Below are 26,485 nucleotides of genomic sequence, written 5' to 3' on the forward strand. Positions count from 1 at the left end.
AATAAATTAATGTTTCTCATTCTGTATGTTGATGATATTTTGCTAGCCACCAATAATCTTGTATGATGTATGAAACCAAAAGGTTTTTTAAAATGAAAAATATAGGTGAGACATCTTATGTGATAGGAATATAAATATTTCATGATAAGTCACAAGAATTGTTAGGACTATCTCATAAAGAATATATTAACAAAATTTTAAAGAGATTTCTAATGGATAAATACTCTGCTAGTATCACTCTAATTTTGAAAAAGGATAAATTCAATTTTATACAATGCCCAAGAAATGAATTGCAACCCACTCAAATGGAATGAATTCCATATGTGTCTATTGTAAGGAGCTTAATATATATTCAAACTTGTACTAAATAAGGCATCAGCCTGTTAGAAATTTTTTAATGTGGGCTAACATTAATTATGTTTTTAGTTTAATAAAACTGGATAATTAAATAGTTTAATGACAGTTTATAGATGGGTTTACATGATCAATAAAGATAAGTCCAATACACTTAAAGGCTATAATCTAGGTGGACAATATAAATATGAGTCTTGAGGTTTATTGCACCTTAATAAGGGGTTAATTAACCTACTATATATATTGGCTAGGTCTCCACTTCAAAACATGATACAATATAACTATAGTATAACTTGCCCTATTGAAAGTTTTCATTCAAGAAAGTTTCAAGAATGGAAGATCAAGTCACGTCAAAAGGTGATCTTGATAGGTGTAATCTCAGTAGCTTTATGGATTCAAATTACAAGATCATCTAGGTATTCTTATATCCCTAAACTATAATTCAATATTTTATAATTTATGCATAGATTCTGGAATTAGGTTTGATTGATTTATTTTATTCAGTTCATATAAAATAAAACCGAATAAAATAAATCTCCTATGTAGTATTAGAACAGGGCGTGATAGGTTATAAAATATAGAATTAAATACTTTAATACTAGGTAATGGTAAATTGGTGCATGAGTGCCTTTTGATAATGCGTGCAATGCACCAAATAGTTCATGTGGCATGTTAGCCATCCCTGGAGGTGTATGTAGGCTTGTAGTGGGCATAAGCAAAAAGTAGTGTCTTCAAAAAATGTGCTAATACATGTAAATAGTGAGTTATATCAAGTGGCTACATGTAATAGTGCGTAATTGGTTCCTATTAGGGTATGTGCATGCGTAAAGAACCTTTTGGACACATTAACGAGAGCGCATATCTTATGAGAACATGTGATAAGGTTGTAAATTTTTTTTAAGGCACTCAAGTGCACGTGAATGGTTTTATAAGGAGCATGTAAGGACATAAAAGGTTAGTTTAGGCAAGTTAGAGTGCATTAAAAGTCTAAGATAATGCATTAAGCATGTTAAGGACATCTGGCAATACATGCGTAATAGCATGTTAAAGGCAAGCAACAATCCATGAAGTGCATAATGGACTTATGTAGCACATGAATGGCTTATGATGGCATGTAAATACATAAGGCACTTGTAGGCCTTTGTTTGAAAGAGAATTTAATTTTAGAATGAATATTGTGGCATAAAGTACCCTTCTTTTATTAGGATTAATATGTTTAAGTATAATATCAACTTTGTCTTATGGTTATGTCATCATATTAGGTCAAAATTATTGTTCATTAGGTTAAATGCAATGATTTTAAAGGTACCATGTCTGATGAAATTATGATTAAGGCAATATTGAATAAATATCATTGAAATAATCTTGTGAGTTTTCATGATGTTAATCGCCAAAATGGTATATTATTGAGGCTTAAAATTTTTCCCTTCGGTGATAATACATTCTTCAATTTTTAATACATAAGCATAATTTTAGAAATGCACTAGTCATGAAGAACTCAATACATCCAAAGGTAGTTAAGTTTATTCAATAGAGATGTGTTTTCCTACTAAATAGAGGATGAACAATAGTCTAGGAAGTCTGCCTGAATGTGATATTTCTTTCAAGAACAATATGTAATGAAGGTTCTCGTATGGGGATATAACCTTGTGTTTGGGATCCTAATAGAATATCATTTTTTCTGTCCAAAGGTGATTTAATGACGATGCACTAGGAATCCCTATAAGGTGTACCTTATCAATTTTAAAGCTACTTTGTTATTGCCATACGAACTTGTTGTCATACTTAATTAAGATTGTCAGAGATAATTTGATGTTATATCTCATAAAATCTTAATTTTGGTAATATTATTTAGTCTCAATAGAAATTATTGTAAATTGTCAGAATATTTAATCACCAAAGTGTTGCATTCATTGAAGTTTGTACAATTTCTACAATTGATTAAAGGGACATTTTTTAATTTGATGGATATAATTTCCTACCCAAATGTGGTTATTGTGTGTATTAAAATTGATTGTTGCATGAGATGATTGTGGAATTACATTAGTCGTGCAAATTTCAATTCACCTAAAGGTGATTGTGATTTTTCAATTGATATATATTTTTATTATTAGTGTAGAAGAGAACAATAACCTAGGGGTTTTATTTGCCCAAAGATGATATACTTTCCAAAAATTATATGTTCTCCTTAAATGTAATCTTATGCTCAAAAACCCTAATTACATGTCATATTCTCTGTTTAAAGGTAATTATATGATGATACGTTGAAACCCTCATGAATAATAGTTTTAAGGTTTTAAAGTTATTTATTATTAATGATATTACTTATTGCATCTCATCATTAATAGACTCCATTATTGTGAACAATAATAAGAATGTCCCAATAAAGATCCTAACTAGATATAACTTTACAGAGTTAGAGATAAAATATTGAATTTACACTGTGAATTAAGGATATAGATTCGGCCCAATGAGTTAATGTACCACTTAAGCCTAAAGTTAATAACCCAACTGAATAAAATGATTTCTATGTTGAGTGGGAGAAGTTTGTCAGGTTAAATTGCTTTCCATAAATAATCTATTAGGTTAAATTATATGTGTTAAGACGTTTGTCATTAAGATTTGTCAAATATCTCACAATATTGGAGATACTAGTTTAGTCAAGTGGTATGACTTTGACAAGATATGATAGTCATAAAGGAGTCAAAGATTGATGAGTAATTATTAGAGATCAAAAAACACCATAAGACTCATATTTGACCTCAGTCAAATCAAGATTAGTATATGGTCTAGAATCAAATACAAAATAGCATTAATCTCATTTCTAAATCTTGTTGAATAAGTGAAATAGAAAAAATGATAAGTCTCTTATAATAGGTTTGATTGTTCAATTGCTTCCCATTTGTAAAAGAACAATAAGAAATACTAGTCTTGTTGCCTATATAAGGATTAAAAGTTTTGGCTTTGAAATTGGTCAATAGATAAAAGCTAAGTAAATAGGAGTCTACATTTAGGTTTGGAAATTGTGTGGACATTAAGGTTAGCAATATCGGCACAGTTAATACTTTGTCGAATTTTCAAGATTCTAAGACTTCAAAATAGCACACTTATAAAACTCAATCATAGTCTTAAAATTATAATAAGAAGTAAAAATGACTAAGAATCTATAGGTAAAATAGTCAAGGTGGTATAGTATGTTTTGAATGAATTTCTTTGAGAATCTAGCCAAAGATTTATTTTAAATTTTTGAACATGAAAAGAACCTAACCTAAAGTTTTGGTTGAGTTAGGGATGGTCCACGTAAGTATTTATGATCATATTGATAAGAGACTAGATCTAAGAATAGATTATTTCTAAGTTATTAATCACTTGGAGAATTCAAAACGATATGACATTTATGCCCTAATTAAAGTACTAAAGAAATTGAATGTGATATAGTAAAGGTTTTGGGTTTTAAGACTATTAAAAGTAATACTCTTCCATTTTTAAGGTGATGTAAATCTATCTATTTCTTGAAATATCCATAAGGTATGATAATGTCATGAATAAATGATAGAGGATGTTAATAAGATTTACAAAATTTATAAAATTTGAGATCACTTTAAAGGATGTTCTTAATAAAGAACTGATAGCTAGTGTCATAGTAAATGAATCAAATACAATTAATTAGTTGTGAAAACCTTGTCAAGAAAGTTTACTATAAAAGGATGATTTGTTATCACTAAGTATTGTTATGTGTATCTCAATAAGAAAGATTATGCAATTGGTTAGAATTTTGAATCCAACTATTGTTTAGAAGCCTTTATGAACTATCAATCTGAAAGGTAGTTTAATATCATGAGAAAAGATAAAGTCTATAATTGATAATAAAAGATGAGATCTAATGAAACAACATGATAGCATTGGTAGCTCATTTAGATTAGAGCTATGCAAGAGGAATGTCAAAGTTGTCTTTATGAATGAAAGTCTTAGTAGAAAAGTTTATATGATGCAATTAGGTTTACAAAAGCATAAGGAATGAACCTTTTGGTATGCAATAATGAGAAGTCTATCTATGATTAAAATAGATTGCTTGGTTTAAATAAACTTCTTGAGAATGGTGTTTCAATTTCACATGACTTCATAAGGAATAAATTAGACCAATATAGAAATACGAAGATCAATGGGAGTGAATTTGTCTTCATGGTATGGTTCGATATGTTGATAGTGGTGATATTAATTTGTTCCATGAGCTCAAGTCAATTTTGTCAAAGACTTATGATGTGAAGGATCTCGAAGATATATAATGTGTTTTTGTGATTGAGATCCACTGTGAAATGACTCGTGGACTTAGTGACTTATCTCAAATACATACTTGAAGTACGTGCTTAAGAAGCCCAATATATAGAATTGCAAGGCAAGTTGTTTGTCTATTATAAAAGAAGATAAGTTTAGCATCAAACATTGTCTAAAGGTTTATAGAATGAGGTTAAAATGGAATTCATATGAAATGTCCCTTATAGTGGCATTATTGAAAACTTGATGAATGGACAAGTAAGCACATGCTTAATATATAACTTTTGCATTTAAGTTTTTTAATCCTTACCTCTCAAATCAAAGTTTGATTATTGGGTTTTGGCTTAAGAGGTAATGAGATACTTGCAAAAAATCAAGGTTTTTTTTTTTTTTTGTGGTAGTAGAAATGATTCAAAATATACTTTCAAATATGTTATTATACTTGTTGAATAAGTCATATTTTGGAACTGCATTACGTAGTCATTAGTAACTACCTCAACTATAGACATTGGATTTGTAGCTTACTAGAGAACAACATCTTGGGTTTTGTGGTTGAAAGATTATATATTTTAGACTACTTGGTGTCGACTTTATCTACTATGATAGTAATGCAATTAGTTAAAAGACCACTAGTAAATTAAAACAAATAGAAATAAAACAACTTACAGTCAAGAACCTTATAAAGAAAAGAGACATTAAGGTCAAGTACAAAAATACAGAATTGATAAAGGTTAAGCTCTTAACCAAAGGAATAAGACTTGTAGCTTATAAAGACATGTTTAATACATAAGGGTGTTTAGGGTTTTTTGATATTTAAGGTTGGTGGGAGGTTTTTTTTTTTAATTGTTGTTTGTTGATATATATATATATATATATATATATATATGAGTAATGCTATGTATACAATTTTATGTACAAACAATGACATATCACCATGTGATTAAATAGTTGAAAATTAAAAATAAAACAATACTCAATCACATTATGATGCATCATTATTTATGCACATAGTTTTATTTTATGTGTGTACATATATATATTGACCATGATCATATTGACATATTTATTTGTTTATAGATGTATGTGCATATATACGGTTATAGTACAATATGTGCCTCAAGATAAGGTTTCTCTTGAGTATAATAGTTGTATGTGTATATTTCAAAAATCTCGAGCAAAGTTGAAATATACAAACTTTATTGGAAGTAAAGGGATTTCTTATGTTTCTTTTGAAACATAAAGATTAAAGAGGAATCATAAAGAGAGTTCATTGGAAGTAAAAGGATTTCTCTTGTTTCTTTTGAAATATAAAATTAAAGAGAAATTATAAGGATGACTAACAGAAACATAGCACTGCTTATGATCACCTTGTTGAGAGTTATTTTTGTCATACTTCCAAATTTGATCTGTGTTGATTTGATTATTAGTAATTGTAGTCAATGATGGTCTTATGTCGATAAAAAATATAAATAATGTCTTAGTTCGTTACTGGTGATCATATTAATTGGATTGTTTATTATAGTGTAATTTATTTTTGAACTATTTTGTTTTCAGAAACAGAGACATAACACTGCTTAAAATGTTGATTACTCAAGAATCAAAAATTATTTTCTTTTTAAAAATAAAACAAAAATAATTAATGTTGTCTAAGTGAGAGAATGTTAGAAATTTTCTAATGTGAGCTAATATTAATTATATTTTTGATTTAATAAAACTAGGTAATTGAATAGTCCAAAAACTGTTTACAAATGGGCTTACGTGATCAATAAAAATAAGTCTAATATACAAAAAAGTTAAGATTTAGGTGAATAACATAAGTATGAGTCTTAAGGTTTATTTGACTTTGATTGGGAAGAAGGGGTCAATTAACCTATTATATATATTTACTAGATCCTCACTCCAAAACCTAATACAATATAACTATAGTATAGTTTGCCCTATTGAAAGCTACCATTTATGGAGATTTCTAAAATGAAAAACTAAGTTATGTCGATAGGTGATCTCGATAGGTAATCTCAACAGTTTTGTGGATTCAAATTATATAGTCATCCAATTATTCCTATAACCCTGAACTTTAATTCATTATTTTATAACATGTGCATAGATCTTGGAATTAGGGTTGATTAATTTATTTTATTCAATTTATGCAAAATAAATCTTATACAGTTTTTATAGCAGGATGTTAGGCAAGTATCAAAGTAATTCAAGGATGGACCATTGGAAAGCTACAAAAAAGTATTGAGATACTTACAAGAAAGGAATGATTATATGCTCACTTATAGGAGATTTGATGATCTCAAGGTCACAGGTTATTTAGATTCAAATTTTGCTAGATGTGCAGATACCAGAAAATCCATTTTTAGATGTTTATTTTTATTAGCCAATGAAACGGTTTCATGGAAAAGTGCGAAGCAGTTTGTTATTAGTGCTTCCACTATGGAGGTTGAGTTTGTGCCATGTTTTAAGGCCACGGTTCAAGGATTATGGTTGCAAAATTTTATTTTAAGCCTTGGGATTATCGACAGTATTGTCAGGTTGTTGAAAATTCATTGTGATCATGTCTCAACAGTTTTCTTCTCTAAAAATGATAAGCATTTTAAGGGTGTTAAGCATATAGAATTAAAATATTTTGCTATTAAGGAAGAAGTTCATAAACAATAGTGTCAATAGAACATATTAGCATCAACCTTATGTTTAGAGATCCGTTAACTAAAAGATTGCCACCTAAGATATTTAATGAACATGTCAAAAGAATAGACATTATTAATAATGTTTTATGATTTATTATTTATTGTGTTCTTATGTGATTTACACTCTGAGCTATTGTATATAATGTTTCTAATATATGTGTGTATGTTTTATCCTGTTATTAGTTATGTTATTGTGTATATACATAATTGAATGAATATTTTATGAGAATGTTAGCAAGATATGTCTTTAATAAAGACATTATCATTGGACCATTATGACATCCTTTATTATAGATTATGTTTAAGTATAGAACTTATATAGTGATATAAAGAGAGAAGTATGTCAATTTAATGATATATGACTGCTATGTACCTTATGAGTTTTTACTTAATGATGATTAATGTTGACTTATTTATGAAAAAACTTAGCTTTATTTTGTGAATTATGTTTTATTATTAAACCATAAATCATTTAATAACACTATGAATTAAGTGAGAAAATGTAAGAATATTTTTATTAATGTGGATAATGTATAATTAAAATAAAGTATAAGTTTAATAATAAATTATGGGTTAAAATGTTATCAGTCAATCTAGAAAGTTTATTTAGAATAATATGGGGGTGTAATTGATGTTTTTCTAATAACCATATAAGGTTTGTCTTCCCTCTTCTCAAATGTAATTGATTTTTTTTTCATCATCGATTTACACAAGAAAGGTCTACAGCAGAAAGGGAGAAAAACCAAGTCTATTCTTTAACACTTACGCCAACAGTCAAGCCGAATTCAATTAATTTGTGATAATTGTAAGTTTTAATTTCTTAAAAATAAAATTATAACAAATTTAAGGTTAATAGAATTCAAGGATAATGTTTATACATATTTAAAGTTTTACATTGATTTGATGCATATTAAGATTTAGTGAATATTTTGCATTTTTTTGTGAATCTCTTTTATGGGTTTGTTGAATTACAGAACTTAGTATTACTTTAATTGTTTACCCTAATTTGGTAATAGCAATTTACAGATTGATCATTCCAGTTTGAAGCATTGTGTTTCCATCAGGTGGAAGTGCCACAACAGGAGCATTCAATAAAACTGGAAGGTTAACCCCAATGTCACGATTTACAAATATATCAGAAAAAAGGAAGTGTTCAACGATCAGCAAGCTACTTCCAAGTTTACCATTAAGTAAATTGTTTATTAGCTTGAGTTCTGAATGAGCTTATTAAGAGCAAAAAACATTTAATAATATAACTAAGGTCAATCTGTTGTCAATTATAAATTCCTCGCAAGAACCCTTCTACAAAAAACCCTAAAGAAACAAGAAACCTTCAAAACATTCATTTTAAATTACCACATGCTCCAGTCTCTTCACTGCTCAACCATATATCCTTAACTCCATCAGTTACTGCAGTTCTTACATGACCGTGTAAGAATTATAGCCCACATGGTATTAAAAATTTATTTTATCAAGCATAATTATATTTATTTGATAAAATAATTAATTATTAACAAAGATTTTTAATACCTAAATTCGATTAACTAATATAAAAATGTAACTTCATATGATTAAAAAATGTGATTCTTTTAGACCTACCCACGGGCCGGTTTGGCCCGTGAACCGGACCAAAACCAGCCTGGATGAAACTGGAACCGGAACCGCATTGAACCGGAATCGAAACCGAATTTTAGTGGTTCGGTTTTGGTTTAGCTAATTTTGAACCGTGAAACCGTCGGTTCACACCCGGTTTATGAACTGACATGTAAACCAGCGGTTGACTGTGCTGAACCGAAAATTTTTGAATTTTTTTTGAATTTTTTTAAATTTATTAAAGAGGGAACCATTGGCTTGCAGAAAAAAATTGTAGGGACATGTAATTTTTTATATCGCAATTCACCCCCCTATTTTTTAATTTTTTCCAAAAACATTTTTTCCTATATATATACCATCTTTTATTTCAATCTCTCAAATTTCAATCTCTCCACTCTCTCACTCAATCCTTCAAACTCTCATTCTTATTCTTTTAACTCTTAATACTCTCTCAATCTTTCAATTCAATCAAATTCTCTTAAATTTAATTAAATTTTATTAATTCTAATTTCTATTTTTATTATACAATTCATAATTAATTATAGAATTTATTTCTATAATTAATTTTATTTATTATTTTTTTATTATCTTTCATAATTAATCATATAATTTATTTATATAATTAATTTTATTTATTATCAAAAAATAACAAGTAGTGGAAATTATTCCGGTAATAGGAGATTTGGTCAATATTTACATATATCAAATGTGAATGAAAATCAATTTATAGATGATTTTTCAATACAAGAAAGTGAAAGTCAATATGTAGAGGTGGAATAACAACAACAACATCAACAATAGATGGAGATGGAACAACACTCTCAAAAAATTCCTACATCCAATATTTTCAAGATTCATTTCAAGAAAATACAAAAGGAATATGGTAATTTCGATGTTGCTTGCAATTATTGTAGGCAAATTTATAAATTCAAACAAGGAGGTGGATACAGGACGTTCAAAAGGTATTTGGAGTCAAAGCATCCAGAAAAAATGGGGCAAACCCGAGGCCAAATACAAATAACCGGGTATGGTTCTACACACAAATCTTTATTTATGTATAGTGATAATAAAAGTAAAGAAGAATTTGCAAAAATAGTAGCAATAAATCATTTAGCATTTAGTTTTGGTGAAAATTTAGGTTTTATAATTATTATAAAACTGCATTAAATCCTGCACATAAAACTATTCCAAGAAACACATTAAAAAGAACATTATTTAGTTTATATAAAAAACAAAAAAAAAGAATTAATTCAATTTTTTTACAAATTTTAATGGGCGTGTATCTATATGTAGTGATATTTGAAGTGACCATTAGCAAGTTCACTCTTATATGGGTATAACTTGTCATTTGATAGATGACAATTTTCTATTACAAAAAAGAATTTTTGCATTTAGGGTGTTTGATGAACGACATACAACCGATAATATTTATAGAATAATTAAAGGAATATTAGAAGAATATAAATTACTTTATAAAATTTTTTCAATTTCATTTGATAATGTACGTTCAAATACTGCCTCAATAAATGATTTAATTAATATTTGCAAACCTAATTTAGGTGGTAGATTTTTTTATATTAGATGTGCATGTCATGTATTAAATTTATGTGTACATGATGGTTTACATTGTTTTAATAATTATATTAGTCCAATAAAAACAACAATTTTATTTTTATGGACATATCCCCAAACTATGAAAGAATGGGGTAAATTTTGTAAACAATATAATAGAAGACCAAAAAGATTCCCTAAAGACATGCCGACTCGTTGGAATTCAACATATGAATTACTCAACGAGTCTTTTAATTATAGAGATTTATTATGCTCATTTATTTCACAACATGTGTCACAAGTTACATTAGATCCCCAACATTGGGATATTTGTAAAACAATTTTAAATGTATTAAGAAATTTTAATAATGCAACATATACTTTAAGTGAGGTTTATTATCCCACTTCTCATTTGTTTTTAAATGAAGCTGTTAATATTATTGGGGCTTTACAAGAAGCCGAACAAGATATTATTCTACAGGAAGTTATTTTTTTAATGAAAACAAAATGGTTAAGTTACTATAAAACAATTCTAGAACTTTTTCTTGTTGCATGTTTTTTTAATCCTAGATTTAAATTAGATTGTGTCACAGATTATTTGACATTATATTATGAATGTTTGCAATTAGATGAAGTTAATATTCCATTAACTATAACTAACATTATGAATTTAATTAAAGAAATTTATGCTGAATATTCATTAATTTATGGTAACCAAGGTGGTTCTTCTTCCTCTCTACCACCTATTGCCCTATCATCAACCCAAAATATGAGTTATGGTGATCATATTATGATGCAAAGGGGCAAAAGACCAAGAGGAACAATGGGCTCCACCTCGGAGCTTGATATTTATTTAACTACTATTTTTGAGTTTAGTGACAGCAACATGGGTAAAGACTTTCCAGTTCTAGAATGGTGGAGTCGACATGCATCAACTTTTCCAACATTAGCAGCTATTGCTAAACAAGTTCTGGCAGCGCCAGTATCAACTGTTGCAGTAGAACAAACTTTTAGTCAAGAGAGTAATATATTGGATGAAAGACGATCAAGTTTGGCTCCCGAATCTATTAAAGCCCAAGTATGCGTGGACGATTGGACAAGAGCCGAATTACGCCAATAAGAAATAAAAGTGGACTTCAATGAAGAATCGCTTGATTTAACTACGGATAGTTCGATGACGGGAAATAATACTCAAGATAGTGGAGGTGAATGATAAGGTAAGGGGGTATTGTCAGCTGTTAGATATGCAAAAGTAAGAGAACTACGTAGGCTTTGATTCTTCTAAACCCTAAGAAGATATGTAGGAAACTTAATTAAAAAATTAAGTCTAGACCTTTCTTTTAATTTTCAATTATTGTAATTAATAATTTAAAAATTAAATCAAGATCATGTATTAGAATTGACGGTTCAATGTCAGTTCCGAACTGGTTACAAATTGTCGGTTCTAAACCGATTACGAACCGTCCTATTACGGTTTTGGTTCAAAGTCCTTATTTTTTACCGTGGCCAGGTCTAGGTTCTTTGCTAATGATAAAGTATGACTCTTTATAATTACAAAACATGACACTTTATATAGATATGACTCTTGATGGGAAGTCACTATTAACTCTATAAATAAGAAGTGGTCATCTTTCTACCCTTACCAACATCATATTACTCTAATAGCTTATAGAGTGACAATATATTACTACATAATTAACATACAACTAATAGCAACAACCTATAGATAGAATAACCTTAAATTGTTTTTATCTATCATTAAATCAAGGGGTTAAGTGAGAGAAATCAACATCTTCTAAATTTTTTATGAATTCTCTTTATGTTTGGTATATTTCAAAATACGATGGATCAACATATGTTTTTTTATCTTTAGTTTATATGAAAAATATGAAATTTTAAGATTTATGGGCATAATAGTTTATGTTTAATTGTTTATTTATAAATGTAATTATGATTTACATGAATAATAGTTTGATGTTTAATTGTTTCTGTTTTAAAGTAATTATTATGACTTAAATATGGTGCCCAAACATTGTTTAAAAACTCATATTTTTTAATTAAAGATTATTGATTTAATTTATAGTTTAAATTAAATTTGTTCGTTTGCATATTAAAGTAACAACATTGATTTATGTGTACATGCAAAGAATGAGTCATGATATTTCATAGACAAACATGACATATTGATCTTCTTCTTTTCTTTTATGAAGAATGTATATAATGTATATCACATTTCACAAATAAATATATTAGAATTATTTTGCGAGAAATTGTACATTAGTATATATATTTGTTAAACATGAAAAATAATTGAGTACACTTAGATTTAGATTTGAAGACAAATATAAACAGCACATGCATGTTAAAGACAGTTTTTGAGTACTTGTCCACAATGGTTGTAAGATTATTTTCTTATTTATATGCATGATACTAAGGGAAAATTCACATAGCCAAATTGTTGCATTGAAGAAAAATGATTAAAAAATATTGCATATCATTTAATTTCCTAACCGTTATTGTTATTGGTTCTTAACGTTTATTTCTCATCATAAATTTTATATGTATGAAAGGTTTTTAATATAAAAGTGGTGAAATCTTAAAATAAATAAATTTCAAAATTATGAATGTTTCTAATAATTTGAAATTTATATTATGTATGATTTATTAGTCATCAAAGTGACCAAATCTTAATGAAAATAAATTTTAAATTATAAATATTTATAATGGATTGTAATTTATTATAATTTAAAAATTTTTATTATAAATTATTTATTAGTTACCAAAGTGGTCAAATCTTAATGTAAATGAATTTTAAATTATAATTTATTCTTAATATTATTTTCAATTACCCACAAACTTTTATATTTGCTTATAACATTAAGATTATGTGATGATGTTTATTTATGAGTAAATTGAATTTGCATTATTAGACATTTCGAGATTAACCTAAAGGTTAATTATATATTCTCATAATTGACAAACATGATTATGGTAATTAGTATATTCTGGTAGCTTTATCCAAAGATAGTAAATTGATTTAATTAATAGATATGTGATTTCTAATTATTGTTTCAATATGTATATCTTGGTATCACTCAAAGGTGAACCTTGATGTATTTTATGTTATGTTTTGAATCTAAATTTATATGATAAATTTTATGACTCAAAGCATTAGTGTATGAACATTTTAATTTTATTTGCAAATATTTGTATCCCGTTTCACTTCATTCACATGTTTCTTCTGTTCTCTTACTTAATGGATTGAATTTCTTTGATTGGAGTGAATAAGTCAAGTTTCGCTTAAGTTTTTTTAATCTTGATTTGACATTTCAAATTAAGAAACTTACCACTACTATTGATGGGAGTAATGATAATGAAAAACTTTTTATCTAAAGTTTAGAAAAGATCAAACAAATTAAGCTTAATGTTTATGCGAATGATAGTCACTGACAACTTAAGTTCAACTTTTTCGAAAACTGATGATGCCAAGAAATTTAAGAGTATTCTCAAACTGTTGATAAGTCACTTACTAGAATATTAATGAATACTTTGACCACCATGAGATGTAATTGTTCATGTACCTTGCATAAGCATGTTCTTAAGAATAGGTTAAATAATTAAAGAGTCTAATCATGTTTATCTCTTAAGTCATCCAACAACTTAAAAGGAACACATAGTGTGTAAATTAAAGAAATCAATATATAGACTTAAACAAGCTTCCCAACAATGATATTTTAAGTTTAGTGATACCATCATTTTTTTTTTCTCAAGAAAATACTATTGATTGGTGTATGTATATGAAATGGGAGCAATTTTATTTTTTTCTAATTTTGTATGTTGATGACATAATACTTGCTACTAATGACTTTGGTTTATTATATGAAATCAAAAAACATCTCTCTAAGAATTTTAAAATAAAAGATATAGAAAAGACAACCTATGTGATTGGAACATAAATATTTTATGATATATCACAAGAATTGTTAGGGTTGCCTCAAAAGCTTATATTATTAAAATTCTAGAGAAATTTAAGATGAATAAATGCTTAGAAGAGTTAATTTCAATTCAAAAAGAGGATAATATTAACCTTATGCAATGTCCCAAAAAAAAAAAATAGAACAAAAGCAAATGAAAAATATTCTTTATGAATTAGTTGTTGAGAGTTTAATGTATGTCCAAACTTACACCAAACCAAACATTAGTTTTTGTTGGGCTAGTATCAAAGCAATCCAAGTTTGGATCACTAGAAAGTTGCAAAGAAAGTTCTAAAGTACTTGCAATGAACTAAGAATGATATGCTCACTTATAGAGGTTTTGATCATCTTAAGTAATTTGATGTTCATATTCAAACTAAGTTGGGTGTGTTGATAAAAAAAATTGTTGAATATGGAAATACTAAATTCATTGAAAATGGTGACCATTAGTGGAAGTTAAAGAATCCATGATGTTAACATTTAAGAAGTTAGGTTGGAAGTCGTTATACCCAAAACTTTTATAATTGTAGTTTCCCACTTTTCATGGATTATAATTACACAACTTTATTTCAAGACTTGGGGTAATCACATAGTATTGTCAAGCCGTTGAAAATTAACTTTGCAACAGTTTTCTTCTCTAAAAGTAGTAAGTATTCTAAAAGTGTTAATTATATGAAAATAAAATACTTTATCGTTAAAGAACTTTAGAAACAAAGAGTGTTATATCTCCCAAAACATTTAATGAACATGTCGAAAGGATGAGAATTATTGAAAGTCACTAATGATATTATATTATGTTTATATTATATTTATGCATTTGATACTCTGAGCTCATTTAAAAATATTTAATATTTCATGTTTTCTATTTGTATACATAATTGATATAAAATAATGTTACATGAATACATTTATAATAAAAACATTAAAATTAAACCGTTATAATCATCTTTAATAAAGATCATATTAAATTGAAAGTTAGTGTTTTGGTACATGGAAAGGATTGTGTGGAGAGAAAATGGCATACGATGTCATTACTCACATTAATATTTCAACTTAATAATAATATAATGTTATAGTCAACGTAAAAAAGGTTTTGGTATAAAATTTTGTACATATTACATCATTCTTATTAAATTATAAAAATAATATCATATCAGTCAAGTGAGAGAATATAAGAATTATGAGTCACATGGCATTAAAAATTTATTTTATCAAGTATAATTGCATTTGTTTTATAAAATAATTAATCATTAATAAAAATTTTCAATACCTAAATTCGATTAGCTAATATAAATATGTGACTCCTTATAATTAAAATATATGACCCTTTGTTAATAGTAAAATGTGATTTTTTTATAATTAAAAATCATAACACTCTAAGAATATAACTTTTGATAGAAAGTCGCTAATAACTCTATAAATAAGAGTTGATCTTCTCTTTACTTTTAACAATATTATATTATTCCGACAATTTATTGAATTATAATATATTACTATATAATCAATGCATAACTAATAACAATAACCTATAATTAAAAAAATTTTAAGTTATTTTTATTCCCCGTTAAGTCAATAACTTGAAATAAAAAGAGCAATACTATGTATACCTATTTTTGATACACAATTCATGTACACAGTGATATATCATAATGTAATTAGGTGATTTTAAAATATGTGTTATTATATGATAAAGAAATATCCAATCACATAATAACACCTTATCTGTGTATATAAATTATATACCAAAAATAGGTATACATAGTTTTATTAAAATAAAAAACCGTAACCTATAGACTTTTTCTTCTTCCAAATTCTTTTTCTCTTTTAGGGGCCATTTTTTCTTTGATTTTCTTCTCTTTCTCTTTGCTCAATCTACTTTTACATTTTCTTCTTGTGATTCGATTATCTTTCTCTCGGGTTGTTACTTGGTTTCTAAAACCTAAATCAAGTTCTATAAAAACAAAAACATGTTAATTAACCCTAAGCCTAGTTGTTCAAGTGGCATCCTGTTGATTCACGCCTAGTGTTACAAGTTTTGAAAGATGATTGTGGTTGATATCCGAAGATATCAGAAAAGGCAGAAACGAACTCTTTAACGATGACATCTTCTGGTGAGTTTCCCTCTCTTGTATGTGGTTGAATATGGTCGATAAGGGGCCGGTAAATAGGAGATAGGGTATTAAAATAAGTTTGTCCAAGTTTTACGGTTTATTTGTGGTTTTGAAAATGGCTTATGGTGAGGGAAGTGGTTTAAGATTCAAAAATTGTGTATATGGTTAAATTTTGGAGCCAAAATGGTTCTGTAAATAAGGTTTGGATCGAGCGTTCATGTTTGGAAGTTGGGATTGAATATTAGTTTAGGGTGATGAAAATGGTTGAGTTGGGAAGTGAGTATATGGTATAATGTTTATATCAAAAAGGTTCTGTAAATAGGTGTTGAGACTTTAAAATGAGTTGGTAATGTGTTTATTGTTATGATCTGGGATTGAAATTCTTTTAAATTGAGTTTTGAAATTTCATTTGTCATTGTTCTTAAATTTGATGATGATTGATGTTGTTTGCTTACAAATGAGAGTGTTTAAAGAAATTCCAGTAGGTAATTGGATAGATGGAATATTATTCAGCATAGGAATGCATATGATTAAATGTCAGAGCTTTATAATTTTCAAGTTCTGTGTTTGAATAGGAAAAATATCATGATTCGCCCCAAATTGTGGCTTGCAAATGATGGAAATTACAAGGAACCTCGATGGTTTACAACATAGAAGCAAAAAGACCAGCTCATGGATTTCCAACTCCCAAATGAAATTTTCGAGGCTTCATCTCAAAAGTCAATGCCTTTTGCTTATGAGTTCCTTCAGTTTTTAGTCACGTAAGCAATAACTTAATGGTTTTGTTTTTTTTGTTTATGTGGTACTATTGTTTGGATGACAGCTCAGATGTCAACTTGTAATTTTTCCCTTGCTATAGTTGTTGTTATTGAAGTTGGTGAAGAACTTTTTACCCTTATTACCCTCTAATGTTGAGCTTGCATTGAATGGAGTTGAAGTGTTTATGAATGCCAGTGGAAGTCAGCACCAATTAAGAAAGCTTGATTATTGTATTTGTTCTTTTATTAGTGCTATTCATGCTCAAGGCAAGGTTTACATGAACAGGGATGCGATGGTAGTCGCTTCTATTTTGGTGTATAAACACTTCCAATAGGCTAGATGTGTTTATATTAGTTTGCTTTTATTGGCATATTAAAATAGTTTGAAGTACTCTAATACTTCATTTGTCAACATCTACGAGTGAGTGACGCTTTTTATTTTATTATTAGAGTACAGGTGTAGAAGGTTTTTCCCACTATAATGTGGTTCAAAATTACTCCTGTGTTTGCTTGTGTATGATCTTTGTGGCTTTTTATGTTCCATTTAGAAGAAAAAAAATCAGGGATGGTTTTTTATAATTATTTTACTTGTTTGTTAATCTCAGGTTGCTAGCATGAGAGAATCTATAAGTAGTTTTTAGGAGCAAGCAAGCTGCAAAACCAGAATAGCATCTGTGACGGTGTCATATAATCTTTGTCCATCTTTAAACCTGAAAATCTCACTATCGAGTCCACTTTAGGTCTGTTACTGGTTTAGTAAGCATTATAAAAAGCAACATGATCGGTGTTATTATTATAATTTCTGTTAGTGAATGGTTCTTTTTATTTGTTATTGGTTCGGGTATTATGGAGCTATTCTATTTATGCTTTGAAATGTTTACTAGTTTAACTGTTGGTATTTAGGAGTTATGCAAGTGACTACTGCTTTTGAATTGGAAATTCTTGCTTTTGAGTAATTAATTTGGTTGAAATTTAGGTGCTTCCTACTGGTTTTGTCTCCGTGAAAATTGGGAATTTGGCTTATCTTACTATATACTTCTATTTTAATATATGCCTCTTGAAGAAATCTAAATATGAACTTAGAACTTTCTCTTAACCCTGACCCAACAAAGGAATAGTTGATGGAAAATATTGTATTGTTGTTTGTTGATTATAGTGTTTTGTTTCATGTGTTTCTGGGCTTAATGGTTTAGTGGTGAGTATGTTGCTAGTGGAGTTTGAATTTTTATCATGTTGTGCTTCCGTTCACTTCATTTATATGGTTGTGTGGCTTTTGTTGAAGTTGAAGATTAAGTTTCTGTTTGTGTTGCAATTGTAGATTGTGTTGATTTTGATGGTGGAATGTCTGATTGTGCTGTTTATGTTGTAGTTACAGATTCTGTATATATCTTGTTGATTATGTGTAGATTTTGCACTGTTAAGTGTGTTTGCATCGCAATTGCAGATTTTGGATATACTAGTTGCAGATTTTGGCTTTTTCAGTTATAGATTCTGGTTATATCATTTTGGCTAAATCTAGTGCTGATTTTGAGTATATCAGTTGCAGATTTTGACAGAAACCATTGCTGATAAGGGGTTGCAATTTTTGTGAAGTTAAAAGTTCTAAAAGTGTTGCTTGTGAATTTCTGTAAAGAATTCTATGTAAAGGATTCTGTAAACTATTCACAAATTTTTGTTGGAAAACTTTGTAAATATTATGACATCAACAGCCAATGCAAGATTCCAATCTCTTGTTCAACACAGATGATCTTATTTTTTTTTTTTTCATATTGTTTTCTTTTATTGAATTTTGAATTCAATTGAGGATTGACATAATATATCAGTTTTAACAATTCAATTTTTTTGTCATTTTATTAGCATGAATGTCCAGGAAATTCAAACATGAAAATGTATATTGCGTTATCGCTTTACATTTCACCAATGAAGGATAATTAAATCATTATAATAACTATATAAAAAATATTAAATAAAGATAAATTAGATCAACCAAGTACATTTAAGTAATTTTATATCAATATAATATATCACAACAAAAAGTTAACCCTAAAGGGCATGACAGTAAATGTACATTTAACTGTAATATTTCCGTTAATAGAGTTACTAGTTGGGTGAAAAATTGTTATTATTATTAACTAAGGGTGAAGAAAAAGTTTTTACGCCAAACCTTGGGTGTGAAATGTACGGTACTCATTAAGAAAAGACGAAGTTTAGTGAATCTATTCTTCGCCTCCTCCACCTTGACCACTTCAAGGTCTGCAACATGTCAACAAAGGTCTCCTCGTTGCCTCTCACTGGGCCTCTATTATTTATATTTGGTCAATTTATTGAGAATTAAATATTTACTGATTTTAAAATTTGAAAGATTTTACATAAAATATCAAATGAACATATGACATAACTATAAAGCAAAAATCTAAATACTACAATTACCGTTGAGTGAAAAATCCTGTGTATATCCAAATTAATCTGATTAATCTCTTAAAAAGTATGGTTTGTGATGGTATCCTTTCAGATATAGCGTTGGTAACCAGAAACTTGTGTTGATAATACCCACAAAAATCAAAGCTACTACACCTATAAATATAAGTGGTTCAGAAAACGATTTTCCAGTTTACAAGTACAAGGTTCTTAGTCAGTCTACTGCTTTTATGCACATCAAGAATGAACATACAAACACAATTTATGTTTCATTTCCTTCTGCATTTCTGGCGCCTAAAAACTGCATATATCTCACATTTCCACTATTGAAATCTTTGTTGATCCTTCAACCAAACATTATAATCCCTTCCCTGTTTGCACCCAATAAACTAAACTAAACTAAATCATTGAAGTCGGACAATCTTGGGGAATCTTCAAGTACACACTTCAGAAATGCCTCACCATTGCAGGCTTCAGCTGTTTCCTCTTCTATACCTAGATTAGATTCAATCTCATTCACAAGAAAGACATTTTCTGATGTTTCCGTGGATTTGGATTTGTTTCTTTCAAGGACATTTGCAGGAGATATCTTGCTGTGTTACAAAACAAAAAGATATCGTGGGATTATGGAGATGAATGGCAGTACAAGAACTTACAAAATCAAATTACCATATGACAAGGAGAAATTACATGAAAGGATGAGAGAGAAGAGAAAAAACGGAATAGCAGAATTTATGATTGGCAAGAAATTATCAGAGATACATCATTATTTTCATTCACCAAGAAGCTCTCCCCAATATTTGACAAACAGGCATGAAAGCTAAATATGAAAACCTTAAAAATGTCCAAAGTTTCCATGGTGATTAAACACTGTCCATGATAAGACTAACAATAATCAACAGAAAACCTGATCTCCAGAACAAAAAACAATAACAGCAATAATGATAAGCTAAAGAAAATCAAATAAACAAAAAAGTCCCTAAGAATTACACATACATCTAACATGTCTTTTTGGTCTTATGAGAGCCTCCATCAGAGAAGTTACTATATTTGTAGTGTCATGCCTCATGGTTAAATGAACAATGAACAACATAAAAAACTAAAGATACATATTAGGGAAATACAATTCAGTATAAGAACTAGTTCATGCATAACTGACAACGAAGAAAATCAGTAAATAGGTTTACTGGGGTTTTAAGTCTTAAAAAACCAAACTCACAGGACAAGACAAGAGCCTTGATAACTACCTTGTCATGCAGGAAAAAGATCGGCAATTCACATTTGGACGACAATAAGTCTCATATAAGTAGCAAACATTAGTAAAATTTCAAGTTAATCGGCACTGTTCTAGCATTCCCCCCTTTTGGAACAGGGTGCATCTTCGTGATATAAAATGTATAGTAAAAACTTACAATTTCTGAAAATCTATGCCCCGATTGTGGTGTTGATTCAGAGATTTCGTATTACAACAATGCATTTTGATGCTATTATCTTCTGAGCTATTATATGATTGCTAATAGCAAAAGATTTGCAATAATAAGATAAGTTTTTTTCCTATTAATTTCTAGTTACTTTTTATTTAAATTTATACTTTTTTTTTCTTTTACAGTAAAAATTTTGCTAAACATCATACCTGAACCAATCCAACCCAATTTTCTCAGTTCTGTTTTGATTCGGTTTCAGTTGAAGATGGGTCTGGAACAGCTGGGTTGTTTGGAGGGAAAAAAATCAATTCGGTTCAGTTCCATTCAGGCCAAAAACCAAAAGTAACTATAACAAGTAAAAAGCTAAATTAATATACCTACACAGAGAAACCTGGAAAAATAAATCCAATGTTCATGTCAAAATCATTAAAAACAAATCCCAACTAAAATTTATGTGGACAGCATTATTAAGGCAAAAGATGAACTTTAATACTCAATGTATATAAGATGTACCTCAATAACATTGTCTGCATCTTTTGAAATTTTAATGCTATAATTTTGCTTGACTTCTGCTCCAGCAAAGCCTGAACAATTGACTACAAAGTTAAATCAAGGCAGAAAAAAGGAGAAAGGAACTAGGAGAAGTGATTTAGGGCAGGCATAAAACTCACCTCTCCTACTTTGTCAGAAGATCTAGATGAAATGGTTTCTGATTCAGAAGAAAACAATGGTGACAGAGCATCTAAGTCAACCTCTTCAAAAGCAAATAGATCCAACAAGGACATCATTATAAATGGGCAGTCTTTAACTAAAAAATCAAGCCCAACAACATAACTTAATGAGAGCAAGCCGGAAAAATGCGGAAACATCCACTTGGATTCTTTATGTCTCATTGAGTGAGCTTTCATTCAATTGATTAGTTGTCAGGTTGATTAATTGTTCAAAGATAATAATTAAAAAGTTTTATATAATTTATCATTAAAAATATAATTTAGCTTATTTAACATTAAAATATGTTTAGTTTGATGGGGGGGGGGGGGGGGGGGGGGGGGGGGGGGGGGGTGTGTGTGTGTGTGTGTGTGTATATATATATATATATATATATATATATAGAGAGAGAGAGAGAGAGAGAGAGAGAGAGAGAGAGAGAGAGAGAGAGAGAGAGAGAGGTTATCTCTCAATCATATTCTTTATCTCTATTAACTCTTTAAAATTAGCCATCGACTACCTTTATTCACCCCCAATGATAATATCATTAACGTTGTCATTCTGGTTTAACCCAGCATCATAAATATTATGCTTGACATATCTCTCTATAAGGGACCCAAAGAATGTCAATTATCATACTAAATGAGGGTTCTTTCTTCATTCCCTATTTGATTCTTGATACAATTTCCTCGATATTAGCTTATTTGATTCTTGATACCTTATCTCATCTCTTATCTTCAACAATTTCCTCGAAGCCCACAAACTATCACTAGTAGCTTTTATCTCCCATAATTTTTTTTTCTCCTAAGTCAACTAGTTTTGATCAACTCTACCAAAATTGAAGTGTTATTCGGTTGGACAAAGGTTCCACACATGCCTTGTCATAGTCGTCGTGTTCCAATCCTTGCTCCTCATTAAGTCTAACCCTCATTCCTCCATTGGAACACATATCTCTTCCTAAGCATTCTATGCTTGTTCTTAGTACACGATATTTTTTATGATAAGGATGTGCTACAAGATGTATTTGAAAGACATGCATTAGAAAGTGACTAAGTCTAGAAAGTTAATAAAATGCAAAGAATATGATTGAGAGATACCCTTTGTATGGTCAAATCTTGTCCTTTAGATCAAATCATGTCTCATCATAGACAAGTTAGTGTGCGAGTGGTCGGATAAATTCCAAAATGATGTTTATCATGGTTGACCATATTTATAGGCTAAATAATTCATCATTGATATGAGAAACAAGCACAAGATTGATCCATCCCTACCACCAAAGCCTCTTTTGTCAGCACTACCACCAAATCCTCTTCTATCTGATCTATCCCTACCACCAAAGCCTCATATGTGACCTCTACTAGTACTCTTATCACTTTATATATTTGACTATCATAGGTGGCACCAATATTCATGTACATCATCAAACGACTCATGTTTACTCCTCCTCTCACTCAGGGTCTATTATTTTTAATTACCATAAAGTAAAATCCATGTTATATTAAAATTTATATTTTACTTTTCTTAACAGTCGATGTTAAGTTAAATTGAGCCTTAGAAGCTCCAAAGTGCTTCCCCAAAAACTAAAACAACCAAGTCGATAAAGTATCCATCTAATGTTGAGTGTTAAGCTTTATTATCAAAACTATTTAGTATCCCTCCAACTTCCTCCATTTGTTCTATTATCAAAAGTCTTTGTTTGATCTTCTTTTTTAAAGTTCCATTCACTTTTGTTACCCTTGTTAAAATCCTGATTTCCACTAGAATCATTAGATCTATAATTTCAGTTGTTTATTTTTTCTCAATTAAAATCGTAATTTCCTCCAAAATTCGATTATGTGATAAGTATTATGGAATTTAAATGCGAAACCTCAGGTACGCTCTAGGGGCATCATTGCCCTTCTCACATGTTTCAAATTGAATTCAGGTCAAATTAGGCCAAAATTAAAAAATTGATTATGTGTTTTGGTTTGACGTACAATCATGCACTTGAGGAATGCATGCCAGTACTTGTTGAATGAATTTACGCTTATACATCTTAAGATGTACAACCATACATTGTTAAGAAATAGAAATCCTGAATAAAGAAGAATTCTACAAAGAAAAAGATCGCATATATATATAAGCGTGCCTCTTGATTTGGAAACTCTAATTCTAATGACCTTTAATCCAAAGTAAAGGAAGAGCAAGTCTTGGGAGAGAGCACCATGTCGGACAGCCAAAGGCTACTAGCGAAAGGATAAAGAAAAAGGAAGAATAGTTTAACATCAAACCTTGCCTACTAGAAACCAGGTAAGCAAGATTGATTTTTTCTCCTTTTTGAATTGAGTTTCAGACATTCTTGAATCTATGATAACCTTGAACAAGTTCATGGATTGTTGATGCTTAGATTAATTATTACATGAATTAGATAGATTAATATTGTGCATGATTATTTATTCAAGAACTGGTAGGAGGATATTAGACACCCTAATATATGGTTGTTAATGTTGAACTTGATTGCCTAACCTTAGTTCTATGTTTGGATTGCAAAATATGATAATGATTATGGCTAAGAATTATTGGAATCGATTTCTAAGACATCGTGTATAGTGGGGACTCAAAGAGTCAAAGGTGTACATAGGCTAGAAGAATCAAAGAAAACAAGGGCATACACTTGTGCATTGCAATGTGCATGCTTTTACATCCCTTTCATGAACTTTGATTTTATTGGTGGACGAACATGCAATGAAGCATGCTTGATCATGCATGGCATAAAAGGACTTCTCAACATCATGTATGCCTATCCATCGAGCAAGGATGTCGTGCATGGTTAGAAAATCATATAGAAAAGTAGGACACGCAGTTTAAAGAAGATTAATAGAATTTGGAGATTATGCTTATGCCTATGTGAAGGTCACGCCCATATGTCCTCTTTTTATTTTGCATGTACACTTGTGATTCATGAAATGATTGTGCATATCAAGTTCCAAAGAGGTGCACCTATGCATCATAAAAGGTCACACTCATACCTTAGTTAATTTAAAGGATATACTCCCAAAATATTGTAACACCCACAAGTATATCCAAAGGTATTTTAGTCTTTTCCTTTGTATTTGTGTGATTTGAAAATGAGTATGATTGACTTTGTAGTTAGGACAGTCTTTCATCACAAGGGTGGATGTCTATTCATGCCTTAAGAAAGGCAGAATAGTCATTTCATGTTAAATGAGTCAAAATTTGTCTAAGTGTAAAATTGAATGGTCATTCATGATTGAGAGGACATTCGTTCATCTATTTGTTAAACTTGAATTCGGATAAAGATTAGTTTTCAGGTGACTTTGAGACGTGCTTTAATGAAATAATGGTAGAAAGGATCATTCATGATGTCTATTTGGAAAAATACAATGAGTCACCAAGTCTGTTAGCTTATTTTTTACTATTTGTGTTTTTAGAACCAATTAGAGAGTTTGAGAGTGTTGAAGGGTGACTTGAGAGGCAGAATAAAAGATTAGATCATCGAAATTCCATGGCCAAGCAAAGAATAGCTTGATTGACAAAGGACAAGTAAGTAGTTGGCCTCTGTTTTTGTTCTGTCTAGCTCGCAAGTGCACGAGTCGTCAAGTAATATAATAATAGATATCGATCTCATAAAGATTGAGAGCTAACTACTAGCTCGTGTTACAACTATTATCAGCTAGGGTAACTGAATTTAATGCTAATGGAATATTATGCTAAACCTAATTAATTAAATTGATGTAATGCTATGAATTAAATAACCTATCTAATGAACCTTCTCATCTATTCGATAAGTCTAAGAGTTAAGATTTCACTATCAATTCCATATAACTAGTAGTGCTTGCAATTTTAAGTAAAAATTATTTTGATGTGCATTGATAGTTGATTATCTTATCTCACCAAATTCCTCTCTAGAGGTGGATTAAGTATGTAAACATTAAGCGAATACCTACTCTTGTGGTACTCAATTAATATAAACACATTAAGCTTTGTGACAATCAATGATTCTACAAAGATTCTAATTTATCTTTAAACTTAGATTTTCCAAGTTTAACAATTGCTTGAACTAGTTAGGTCTCTATCTTGCGATAACCTACATCAACTTACAAACATGTATGATATTTGGCCATTAACATCATATAAGACTTTAATTCCAAATCATTAAATCAAAAGTATCATCATAAATTTATTATATAAATAATAAAAGCAATTGCATAGTTATTGGGATCAAAAGAACCCTTTTAATCCCTAGAAAATATATTTAGTCACTCATAATAATAACAAGAACACAAATTAAATAACAAGAACAATCCATAATGTATAAAAGAATTAAGATGATGAAATTTAGTTTTTATGTTAAATCTTTGATCTCCAATGAGTTTTGGGCCACTGGAAGGTTGAAGAAGTGGAAAATAATTAATATTTTGCATGAAATATGTCTTTAAATAGCCTAGAGTTGATAGCTAACGCATATCTTGGAATCCTAGATATACTATGATTCTGCAAGTTCTATCAAATATGCTCATATTAGTTTCTTTGTTTTGACTGTATTAATTTCCTGTTTTAGCTCCTTATATTAGGAAAGTTCTACTTGATTACACGCAAGCTGCCAAATTTATTCTAGATTTGTTCTAA

The 26,485-nt window shown here is 29.3% G+C and overlaps 1 protein-coding gene and 1 long non-coding RNA gene across 7 annotated transcripts; one reads left to right on the top strand and one right to left on the bottom strand.

The window, feature by feature from the left end:
* Positions 1–16,235: 16,235 nt before the first annotated feature.
* On the top strand, positions 16,236–19,044 carry LOC123202963. Of its 3 annotated transcripts, none has more exons than XR_006499102.1 (3): positions 16,236–16,548; positions 17,124–17,309; positions 17,912–18,840. It is a non-coding gene; the product is annotated as an uncharacterized LOC123202963 (long non-coding RNA). The 3 variants fall into 3 exon arrangements; XR_006499100.1 differs by lacking the exon at positions 17,912–18,840 and adding an exon at positions 18,847–19,044 and having other exon boundaries at positions 16,237–16,548; XR_006499101.1 differs by lacking the exon at positions 17,912–18,840 and adding an exon at positions 18,853–19,044 and having other exon boundaries at positions 16,237–16,548.
* Positions 19,045–19,853: 809 nt separating this feature from the next.
* On the bottom strand, positions 19,854–22,063 carry LOC123203071. 4 transcript variants are annotated; one of them, XM_044619241.1, is made up of 5 exons: positions 21,820–22,063; positions 21,662–21,732; positions 21,526–21,539; positions 21,358–21,428; positions 19,854–20,317 (listed from the first exon to the last, which is right to left on the bottom strand). In XM_044619241.1, exons 1-4 carry the CDS (start codon positions 22,054–22,056, stop codon positions 21,382–21,384), a joined length of 369 nt encoding a protein of 122 aa, XP_044475176.1. In that variant the 5' UTR covers positions 22,057–22,063; the 3' UTR covers positions 19,854–20,317; positions 21,358–21,381. The 4 variants fall into 4 exon arrangements, 2 of the variants coding, with proteins under 2 accessions (XP_044475176.1, XP_044475175.1); XR_006499153.1 differs by lacking the exon at positions 21,526–21,539 and having other exon boundaries at positions 21,358–21,494; XR_006499154.1 differs by lacking the exon at positions 21,526–21,539 and having other exon boundaries at positions 21,820–22,061.
* Positions 22,064–26,485: the final 4,422 nt, after the last annotated feature.

Source organism: Mangifera indica, chromosome 19 (genome assembly GCF_011075055.1).
Source record: "Mangifera indica cultivar Alphonso chromosome 19, CATAS_Mindica_2.1, whole genome shotgun sequence".
NCBI lineage: Eukaryota > Viridiplantae > Streptophyta > Magnoliopsida > Sapindales > Anacardiaceae > Mangifera > Mangifera indica.

Excerpts from the sequence above, each read along its gene's own strand:
- LOC123203071 (XM_044619240.1), bottom strand. The coding sequence starts at position 22,041 with ATGAGACATAAAGAATCCAAGTGGATGTTTCCGCATTTTTCCGGCTTG. Across the intron at positions 21,733-21,819 it reads CTTCTGACAAAGTAGGAGAG|GCTTTGCTGGAGCAGAAGTC; the intron begins GTGAGTTTTATG and ends TCAATTGTTCAG. Across the intron at positions 20,318-21,661 it reads ATGCAGACAATGTTATTGAG|CAAGATATCTCCTGCAAATG; the intron begins GTACATCTTATA and ends TTTGTAACACAG.